The sequence below is a fragment of the Pistacia vera genome, unplaced genomic scaffold (genome assembly GCF_008641045.1).
Source record: "Pistacia vera cultivar Batoury unplaced genomic scaffold, PisVer_v2 Contig121, whole genome shotgun sequence".
In the NCBI taxonomy this organism is placed as follows: Eukaryota; Viridiplantae; Streptophyta; class Magnoliopsida; order Sapindales; family Anacardiaceae; genus Pistacia; species Pistacia vera.
In genome coordinates this window covers 742551-754281 of record NW_022195260.1, presented here as the reverse complement: position 1 = coordinate 754281, position 11731 = coordinate 742551, and the positions used below count along the sequence as shown (strand labels likewise).

The window sequence follows — 11731 nt, the reverse complement described above, 5'->3', positions numbered from 1 at the left end:
AATTGAACCAGATTGTGGTTTGCTGAAAGGTAAGAGAATTTCTAACTGTATACCTTGAGAGGAGTTACCAGGTGAAGCATAAACTGGACCAAATTCTACTCTTGGGGCTATCACATACTCATGTGTAGATATTGTGGCTGAATTTGCTGAATTGCACTCATTACTATTAGGTGACAAACCAATAGCTGAGGGATCATTATTAGTAATTAAGTGAGCAGTAGTTGTAGCAGCTGGTAAGTCTGCACCAACAAAGAAATCACCATCCACACACTCAATTGGTATCTCAATAGTTGGTATCTCAGCTGTGACATCACCATCCACACACCTTGGCAATGTCCAAGGAAAAGTAGTCGGATTGAGTTGTGGAAATCTACCTTGCAAGTTTAACCTTTTTGATCATATGACATTGAAAACCATGTTTGAAAGGAAAGGAAAATTTCATTAAACTTGGCTTATTTAACGATGTATAGTTTCCCTGAAAAGGACAGACACTTGAACCCTTTGTGAGAAGTGTTATATCCTAGAAAAACACAAGCTTTAGTGTGATAGGAGAACTTGTGTCGTTGGTAGGGCCTGATGAATGGATAACAATAGCACCCAAAAAATCTAAAATCATTATAGATAGGTTCTTTATGGCATAGCTTCTGGAAAGGTGAAATATTCTAAATAAACAATGAGGCTAACCTGTTGATTATAAACATAGCTGCACTAAAAGCTTGCCACCAAAAGCAGAGGGGCATGGCAGCATGAGCCAGGAGAGTTAAGCCAAACTCAGTGACACTTAATTCGATGGTTTCTTTCTACCCTTCTATTTTGTTGATGGAGATAGGGACAAGGGTGTCTAAACATGATTCCTTGCTCTTGTAAATACTTGGTAAAAGATCAGAATTCCTAGCCCCAATCAGTTTGCAAACACTTCAATTTAACCTTAAGTTGTCTTTCAACCAAACTGTGAAACAACTTGAACACAGTAAAAGCTTTAGATTTTAATTTCAAGGGATAGATCCACATGTATCTAGTAAAATCATCCATGAAAAGCATGTAATATTTAAAACCTTCAGAGGAACATTCTGGTGCAGGACCCCACAAGTCTGAATAAACTAATTCAAGAGGGCTATTAGCGTTGGATGTGGATAGAGGAAAAGTGGCTTGTTGCATTTTGCCAAATTGGCAAGCTTTACAAAATGATATTTATTTCCAAAAGATCCAACTACATTGACTCTATCCATTACAAGCTTCAAATTCTTTTCATTTGGGTGACCCAACCTAGCATGCCACAAAGTAGTAAGCTAACTCCTTACATCAGACTTATTTGCAAGAATACATGAAGCTGAAACATTACTGACTTCAGAACTATCACTATTGTTAACTCCAGAACAAACACTATTGTTTATTGCAGCACTACTTGCACTAGAAGAGACAATAGCCAAATTAGGGGCTGATGTTGGAATGTCTAAGGAGACAATAGATCTAACAGGTACAAAGACTGGTTGTGGAGTTGTAGATGATATGAAAATGTTGGGAGAGAAACTTGTAATTGATATAATCCATCCTTTAAGAACCCTTGGAGTAGCACCACCTTAGAGACTTTATCCTTTATAAGACAATGGTCATAATGAAATTCCACTATCACATCATTATCTCTAGTAATCTTAGAAATGCTTAGTAAATTTTTTGCAATATGGGGAACACACAACATTTTCTTAAGATGTAATAACCTAGGATAGGTGGTGGAAGGCAATAAAGACTCACCAATGTGAGTAACAGGCACATTCTGTCCATTCCCAACCTGAACAATGGAACCTTCCTGATAGTTGTCCTTAACAACTAAATTGGTTGCATCAGTAGTCATGTGGTTTGTGGCTTCTGAGTCAACATACCAAGTCTGATCATTGACCATTTGAGCAGTTGCAATTGGTACAGTTGAGGAAGAATGTGCTCTTGGAGATGCTATAGAAGAGTATCCACCCCCTGGAACAGAACTTGAGCCAGAGTTTGAGGTAGAATTACCAAGAAAACCATGGTAAAAAGGAACACTCTGGTGAAAATTATTCAGACCACCAGGACCATTCATGTTGTGCTGAGAATGAACCATGTTATGCTGAGGATGAGCGGAACCAGCTTGTCCAGGATAACCAAGATTGGAAGGAACAAAAGTTGAAACTGAATTCAGTCTAGACTGTCTTATCATAACGCTGGTCAGCAAAGCTTGAGCTGAATCAGTAACTGAATTTTGAGGAAATCCCTGTGAGGTTAGTTGATTAGAGAATCAAGTATTAGCAAACCCCTGAAATCCATGATCAAACCTGTGATAGCATTGAAGGGCAATATGCCCTCCTTTGCCGCAAACCTGACAGAAGAGTCTGAGTCGATAATAGCCTCTTCCCTTACCACGACCTCGCACTCCTTGAGGATTAAACATAAAGTTTGCAAAGGACATAAACTACGAGACATTTGTATGGGGCTGCTGATAGGATTAATTGAAATCAGGTCTGAAATTGCTTTGATTGGCATTGTTACTAAAGTGTTGAGGAATACCAAAGTTTTGTTGAGGGTTAAAGGTCTGGTGTTGTGGAATAGGAAAAGTCTAATGCTGTGGAGGGTTAAAGGTCTGGTGTTATGGATTAGGAAGAGTCTGATTTTGTAATGGAAAGCTAGCCAACTGTTGAGGATTAAAAACCTTTGTGGAGTCAGTGTTAATATAGACATTTGGAGAGGTTAAAACGGGCTCATTGGAGACCTGTTTAGTAGCTATTAAAGCTGAGGCTAGCTGATCATGAAAGTTTGTAAGACAGTTGTTCTGTTTTTCCAATCTGATTTCATGCTTGTGCAGTAGAAACTGGGTTTCTTGCAAAGTAGTTTGGCTACTGGTATGAACAAGATTAGCTACAACTGCATCATATTTAGGCCCCAACATATCCAGAATGTACAATAACAGTTCTTCATCACTTATATGAACACCACTCCAAGTCAATTCATCACATAGCTCCTTCATCTTAAGTACATATTCACTTATGCTAGTAGAATCTTTCTTAGTACTTTGAAGCATGTTGCGTAAATGTAAAGTTCTAGCCTTAGATACCGACTGAAAATGCAACTCTAACAGATTCCAAATCTCATAGGACGTACCACATTTAGCAACATGACGAAACACATTTTCAGAAATAGATGATAAGAGCCAACTAACCCGAAATTGATCGACCTTTTTCCAGGTAAAGTAGCTAGGGTTTGATCGCTTGACTGATTTATCATAACCTTCTTCCTTGTCAACTAAGAACAACAGAGGACATGCTTTTTCGCCAGTTATAAAGCTATCAAGACCATGGGAGGTCAAAGCTGGAAGAATTAACGATCTCCAGAAAGTGTAATTCTTCTCCTGCAACTTGATTAAGATCGGTGGCAGAGTGGGAGGTAGATTGAAATTGTTTGAAATGGTGAAGTTATTCTCCATTTCCATTGTTCAAGAACCAAAATTTGAGAGTTTAAGGATCAAAGGGGCACCTTGACATTGGTCTAGGGCTCTGATAACATGAATGACTTTGACGAAGAAGCAAGAAGCAAGAAGAACAAAAACGAGCTGAAAATATCTGTATTTCCTTAATAGAGAATCGTTACAAGAAGGAAGCTGTTTATATTTTGTTAATGAGTATCAAAACACAGAGTTTTAACTTCCTGGTTTTTGTATTTACAAAATACACCCCATATGATATTCTAAAAGATTACAAATATACCCCATTATACTAATATGCTTCCTTAAACTAAACTATGTAACTGTGTAACAACCTGCTATAAACTTCCTGAGACCGAACTATATTCCCCATTATAGTAATACAAATCAAATCTAAATAACAATATAACAATATTGTACATGAAACCATAAACATTAAAATTGAAATTAACAAACTTTGACATTAATAACATTATACTTGAAGTTTTTAACATCAAACTTGATAATCTTAATATGTAACTTATACCAAATTAAATTTTAAAAATATAATTTTTTATTCTAAAAAATTGAAATAATTTAAGTATTAATTTAAAATATTTTTTATTAAATTTTTTGGGACAACCAGTTACAAGCAAAATTTTATTTTCCGTAAGGTAGCAAAATCCCAACATGTCATTAGAAACCTTTGACACGATATTGGAATGTATTAATAGGACTTGAAACGAAAGATAACGTAAAGAGTAAACGACATATTCCCACCCAAGGTTTGATAGAATCTCAAGTTGGTACCCCAGGTAACATTTATTCCAAATTCCCACCCTTAAAATAATAGTGTTGGCAATTTTTAGGGTTTAAAGGGTGCAATTACCATAATGCCCTTAACCCTAAATTAATAAATTATGTTTTAACCCCAAAATTAATAGAATTATAAAACGTACCATTTTATTTTCAAATTATGTTAAAAACACTATCGGTCACTACACACTCTAGTCGAAAACAGCCCGATTCGAGTTGTTTCTGAAGGCGTCGAACCCCCTGGTCACCTTCATCACCTTCCCATAGTTCGTCATCCAAAACCCCTCTAGTTCCCAACTCATTGGCCCTTCCAATTGCCGGCGCCATTAGGCTCAGGGTTTCGGTGTTCTTTTTTGGATTCCGGTCAACTCTGGCGGCAAAAATCCAATTAGACACCACCACTGCAACCACCATCTCCAAATCTATAAAACCCCTATGTCCCCAGCAACTGTTTCGTCGCCGTTCGCCGGCCGAGAGTTCGTGTTCATTGGCCCTTTTTTGGTGAAGTAGTGGATGGCAAACGGTGAACTACCGTGGTTAGGAAGGTTAGGGGTTCTGTAGGGGAGGATGCGAGAAGTCCAATGGTGTGGTGGTTGGGGTTATCGCTGTTTAAAACGGTCAAAAATCGGCAAAAACCAGTCGCATGTCACGACCGCCATGGTCGGGGACTAGTGAGTGATGAGGGGTTGTGAAGGGCATGGTTTTGTAGAAGGGAGAATGGGAGTTCAAATGGTGGTGACAAGGGTGATTTTGGGTGGAAGAATCGCCGAAAAAAGGGCAAAAAATGTCAGAGACGCCGTCTACCGCCCATGTAAAATGACCAATTTACCCTTTTACCGTTACATCAAACATTTTTCCGTCACTTTAAGGTTGAGAATCTGGAATAAATATAACCTGGGGTACCAACTTAAGATTTCATCAAACCTTGGGTGGGAATATGTTGTTTACTCTAACGAAATTAAATATATAACATAAAACTCGAGTATTCTAACATCAAATTTGAAACTATAAGAACTTGTTAGAAAAGACATTTAAATTGAAACAAGTAACATGTTACTTGAAACATTTAACATTATGAAAATCTTAAAAGATAGATTGATATTATTAACATCAAATGTGAATTTTTTTACATTACACTTGAAATGAAAAGAGTTTGACTCTAAAAACCAGAAATTCAAAGCTTAAAACATTGCACTTGAAACTTTTACAAAATTATTAACACAAAATTTAATTTATTATTAATAAAATCATTTTCTTCATCTAAAAAAATTAAAGCTAAAATTAATTTTAAATTTATTATTTTGAATAAAAATTTAATTGAAAAAGAAACTAACCTATATGAAATCTTGAATATACGCAACATAAAACATGAAATTATCAAAACTTGAAACTAAAGACCTGGTATTTTCTAAATCATTATCTGCTTGCTCCTTCTGAAAATTAATTTACTAGCACTTGGCTTCTGTAGGATGAAGGATGAAGGATGAAATTTTTTGGTGGGATGGATTGGAATAATTCATCAATAAGAATCTTTGCCTTTTCATTTTCTTTACATTATAAGTTTATAACTTGTCCTTTTCTCATGAAAAATAAAGGTCGTGAAGCTGATGATTATATACATGGGAGTAAATGTAAAGAACTGTAAAGGTTTGACAGCTTTGGACATTTACGATCGCAGCCGAATCCAGAGGTTGGGAAAATTCTACTTGATTCTAAAGCTAAAAGAGCTTCTCCACTCCATCATATTCCTGATCCTGATCATAACTTGAGTAGCAACTTCTACTTCAAAGGAAAAACCACTTCTTGGACTTTTCACTGTCCACTGTGCAAATGTCTTCTGCATTTTCCACTTAGGTTGAATAGCATATAGGATAGATTATCCCATCATTTGTTCATCGTATATAGACATATCCTAAATAAAGTTACCATCATTTGTATATAAATTTCACGATAAAGAAGTGTAACGTGACATTAATGTACAAGATGATCTTTTAATATTACAATCAAAATTTATTTATTATCTAATTACTGATTGTACGAAGTAGGTGGTTGTTATCCTAATAATTTGGCTATTAAATTAATAATTACTCTTTAAGTTATTGAAACAGTTCAATACTTTTTGTTAATTTAATGAAGAAAGATACATCAGATAAATCTAACATCAACAATAAATGAAGATAGATACACCAACTGGAAGTAAGATTACAATGCCTAAGAAAAAACTTCAAAGAAATTAAAGAGATGATATTATATAAGGGGAAAAGGTTTGGTTGGAAACCATGCATATAGAAATGAATCACATGATTAACAGATAATTGGCACTAGCAAAGTAACTATATAATAATCTTGAACTAGTGCATGCACCGATTGTGTAACTGAGTTATTAATCTTGAATCCTACTCATCACTTTGTCTTATAAACATTCATAAATAGACCAAATAATAGAAGGAGGAGGTAATTAAGGTAACATTAATTCCATCCATGCTTGAGTTATTGTGTTATTGCAACTATAAGACATAGACAACTCATAAATGATAATCTTTCTCAAAACTATTTGTTATCTAACTACTTATTGTACCAAGGTAGTTGTTATTTATTTATTATCAACGTTTATCATACTGATCACCAACACCATTTAATATCATGTCGTTTCATTTTCTGTCCATACATCCAACTAATTTATTTCCTCTATGTACAAATCATGAAATCTAATTTATTTGTAATGCTTTGACTTAAGTCAGTGAATATTATATAATGTAGTTTTATGATTTTCTACTTAAATTCAAATTTGAAATCATCTTTTGATTTTCTGAGATTTCTCCGATACTCTTGATAACCAAACACACCGTAAGTCACTTAAAAAAAAAAAAAAAAAAAAAAAAAAAAAAAAAAAAAAAATCAATGGAAGTCATCTTAGATCTTCTGATATTCTAGTTATAGTCATTATTTTCATTTTGTTATGACATTAACATGTAAACAACAAGAAAAAAGATAACTAATATAAAAATATCACATCACATCCAATTATAAAAGAACTAACAACAAACGCTTTAAAAGCACAATATTTATGGGATGGTCCTGCATGGGCAAAAATCGTCTTGGGCCTGACGAAGCCTAATAACAAAATAAACATGTCACGACCCAACGCCTTAACATAATTCCGATTGGGTTACGCTTAAAGTTACCTTGTGAACTATCCATTCTATCAATTGTGCTATCCTACAAGTTAAGTTAAACTGTGTTCCGGCCCATTAGCCTACAATAGTCCATAAATAGAAAATCATAATCATATTCTATTTTCTCTTCTGCTGAGATTCTGAATCTTACTCAAACTAGTCAATTTAATTTGACAAAGACAAGAAATCTTATTTATTTCCTGATAGGGATTATATCCCAAAATAGGGTGTCCTATTAAGATTTCAACCCCTTGGGTTCACTATAAAAATAGAGGTCTACCCTCTCATTATTCATGCAATCTCCAATATTCAATATCCACTACTCAAAATCACCCACTTGCTCCTAAATTCTTGCCCCTGATTCGTCGTGGCCTTGGCCTCCGACAAGACTCCTAGTAATCTTTCTTTCCTTGATTCTCATTAAATCATCTCTTTCAACCTTGTTGACTGGAGCATTGGAGTGCCTACGACAAACACTACCCTAGTGTTTTCCATAAGCTTCACGCTTGTCTTTTCACGTGTGCATGTATAGCAAATTGTCAGTGGCCTCAACCTCACGGGATCAGACCCTATTTCTGTAACAATAGATTTTTTGCATCTACATGTCCTATCTTCCTCTTGTGGTGAGAACAGGAGAGAGCAAATTCCAAATGCTAGCTGTTAACTGAAAATAAAAGAATTTAAAGATGACACTTGTAATTACCTAATTCTTTAGGCCCCTAAAAATGAAAGAATTAGCTTAAAAATAACGATAGCACACGACTATGCATTTATGGTTGATAAACAAGTCTCAATCATAAAAACTTGATTTATAAAGTTTGAAGGAAAATCTCAAAATCATTATATATCCTCAAAGGAAACGAATAATGTTTATATAGGGTGGAGACTGGAGACAACCAACTCTAACAAGACTCTCAAATAAACAAAGAAATGAAATCTAAATTAATTAAAAGAAGTCATAACTATTGACAAATTATAAAATAAGAAATGGCTCTAAATAAAATAAGAAAAACGCACAGAAAACTTAAACGGCCTTGAAACACGTCAAAACAGTGGGTTTTGGCCTAGAAAAAGACCCCCAACCGAAGTACTAGGTTGATCATGACGTCAGGCTCAAAACAATTTTTTCTTTGATATCTTATAGGCCTCATAACTCCTCCCAAATCAAAAGTTATAGCTATCTTAAGTTGGCATGCACATTTAAGACATTTGGACCACGCATTTAGGTTTCTAATGCTCAACTCTTTCCAAAAATTTATCTATTGGACGTTCTGTGTCACCATTAAAGACTATTAAAGAGTAACTTCAATTCAGAATCCTTGAACTGGCGTAGGGTAGGCACCCTATCCCAACCTGTGTCTCTGCCCCCACGAAGTTATGGTCAGATAATGGAGGACGGCTGCTAAAGCCACTCAAGTTATGACATAAATGTTTTTTAGTAAGACTTTTTTAAGGGTGGTGGTTGAGATGATATTGTTGGTTTTGTACTTATAAACCTTGTTATTGATCATGGAAAAAGATGCCATCTTATTATTCTCTTGTAGGAAAGATACTTGGAGAATTAAAATATGTTTATATTGGGTTAATTATTATGACTGATGTTTTGCAAGAATATTTTGTGTTGAAGGTATCATAATGAAGATCTTAACATGGACCATTTTTTTTTATGATCAATGTGTTCAGACCAGTTTATACATATCTCAACTAATCCTTAGAATTCATTGAATACCTTACAAACTCAATGTTCCGAGGTAAACCACAAATATGGTCGGCAGTCCCAATAAGTCATTAAAGAGAACAAACTTTCGTGACCCCAAAAAGTCAATGAAGAGAACAAATTTTTTTGACCGTTAGGCCAAACCCTTAGAGTTTAACATTGACCATTTTAATAGCAATGTTCATTGAATATCCTTAGAGTTCATTGAATACCCTACAAACCCAATGTTCCAAGGTAAACCACAAATGTGATAGGCGGTTCGAAGAAGTCATTGAAGAGAACAAATTTTCGTGACTCAAAAAAGTCAATGAAGAGAACAAACTTTTTTTACTGTTAGGCCAAACCCTTAGGGTTTAACATTGACCATTTCAATAGCTGTAAATTGATGTTAATAATAGGCCTATAATTGAGCTCATTTTGGGCCACATAAAGCCCGTCCAATCTGATAATGGAAAAAGCCTATAATTAGTCATTTTTGTGAGTTTTTTAAGTCTTTAAGTGAGGGAATTCAATTTCAATGTGGTAATTCAATTTTCTATACGATACTACAACGGAAATGCTAAATTCGGATCTTGATACTTGATAAAACTTAATATGTTCAACCTCAAAATGTATTCAAAAAAGAGATTAAATGAATATGTAACTCGAGCAATCCTAAATATGAAGAATTAGATCCTAAATATATCAAAATTTTGTGAAATTAATGGTCAAAATTTAGTATATTAAACCGTTTCTATATATGAATCTAGAATTGTGGAAGGGTCAAGATTGTGTAACTACTTTAGACATATATAAAACTAGAATTGAGGATTTTCTTATAATTTTTGGCTAAATATCATTCTCATTTCCCCCTTTTGATCTACCAGGAAACAAGTGACTCATACAAAATTGAGAGTTAGATTTACAACTGGTTGATAAATAGTCCTCACGGAAGCTTTATCATCGATCATGACCAAATTCTTTCTTTCTTCATATTAGGTTGGTTAATTCATGGATGAGACTCTGCAATTATTTATCTTCTAACTCATTGTAATCGCATTGCAATAAATATAGGCTAATTGATACACTCCCTTGGCAGCTCAGTGAACCGAGCTACATCCTTACAATAATCATAAACCATATGCTTTCTGCGAACCCACTTGAGTTGGTGACTCTGGTGCTTATTCAGCTCTCTCACAGATGGCTTATCCCACCAGAACTGCCGTGATACACCACATTTGGCTTCCACGTCATCGGTTTCCGGCGACAACTCGCAGGCATCTATTTCAAACGATCTAAAGGTTGAAACAAATGGGGAGTGGCTCCAGTTTGTCCTGACTCTCCCTCCCTGTGTAGCCCAGTCATCAGCATTCCACACTGACCCACGGATTGACATGGCTTGACTCTTTGGGTAAACCACACCGTTTTCTTCCTTGTTTGCAAATACTCTCATTGGAATCCCATCTACCAGAAACCTGAAATATTAGACATGTAGTTCAATTGAATTTACCATATAAATAGACATGAAAATGTTAATGAAAGCATAAGGAGAGCATCCAAAAATGCTTGGCAGGTGATGGAGGAGTAATTACACTTTGTAGCGGCGGTTCCAGAACAAGGAGTATGTATGAAAATCCAGTGTAGGATCAAACCAAAGTGAATGTCTTTGTTCTCTGTTTCCACTTCCATTCACGTACACATTTGTTTGAACTAGATATGGTTCCCCGGAAACATTACCTAGAAACTCAAAGTCTAGCTCGTCGTGATTTGGCCCTTCCGATGACATCTGTGAATATCAATAAACACATTATATCAAAAAAATTACAAAGAAACATATCATAAACAGAAGTAATTAACTTACATAGAAGGCTGTGACAGTTCCTGCAGAATCACCTTCAACTAGTTTGATCTGCATACTTGCTTTCCCAAACAAGTACTTGCTTCTAGATTCAAACCCACAACCTGCAACCAATTATTCAGACTTCTCAGCAACAAAAATAGAAACAATAACGAATAAAAGTCATCTAAATTATAGCTAAACCATACATTACCAGAAACAGTGTCTAAGGATAAGTTAATGTGATCTCCTTCAGTGGCAATGTGATCAGGAGCCCAAAGAGGTTGAAAAAAATCACTAAAATTGGCACAAAAGGCTACATTAAGAAGCATAGCCAAGCTCATTACAAACGTCAAAGGACACTGCTGAGCCATTTGTAACTTGATCGACAAAACAAACACAATCGAGGTAGGACAAAATCTTGAAGGACGAGAAAATGGGGTTTTTATAGGCATAGGCGTTGATCAACATGAGTTTGAGGAACTCATGTGAGTCTGATCATGGATGAAATGGACCCTGCAGAAAATGAAATAGAAGAATTGCAGAATATGCACTGTAGTGGAGGCTCAATGCATGGCGATGGTGGTGGCCACATAAGCAGCCACTTTGGGGCGGCACCACTACGTTGAGAATTAATCCAAAAGCTGGCCGCCCATCCATCAATTTGTAAGTAAATTAAGACACAAATGAGTTGTCGTCAACTTTATGAAGGAATATATATACTTTTTAATCTGTGAACATACACGCACTGAAGGCATCCTTTGGTCAGATACTTAGAG

General features: G+C 35.4%; 1 protein-coding gene across 1 annotated transcript; it reads right to left on the bottom strand.

Moving 5' to 3' along the window:
- Window positions 1-9983: 9983 nt before the first annotated feature.
- On the bottom strand, window positions 9984-11518 carry LOC116113921 (xyloglucan endotransglucosylase/hydrolase protein 9-like). The gene is made up of 4 exons (XM_031400078.1): window positions 11167-11518; window positions 10977-11077; window positions 10708-10901; window positions 9984-10590 (listed from the first exon to the last, which is right to left on the bottom strand). Exons 1-4 carry the CDS (start codon window positions 11405-11407, stop codon window positions 10191-10193), a joined length of 936 nt encoding a protein of 311 aa, XP_031255938.1. The 5' UTR covers window positions 11408-11518; the 3' UTR covers window positions 9984-10190.
- Between the last annotated feature and the right edge of the window lie 213 nt (window positions 11519-11731).

Bases quoted from the DNA above. Each gene is read 5' to 3' on its own strand.
- LOC116113921 (XM_031400078.1), bottom strand. From the start codon at position 11,407: ATGCCTATAAAAACCCCATTTTCTCGTCCTTCAAGATTTTGTCCTACC. The intron at 11,078-11,166 runs GTAATGTATGGT...AATTGGTTGCAG, and splicing joins ATCCTTAGACACTGTTTCTG to GTTGTGGGTTTGAATCTAGA. The intron at 10,591-10,707 runs GTAATTACTCCT...CTAATATTTCAG, and splicing joins TGGAACCGCCGCTACAAAGT to GTTTCTGGTAGATGGGATTC.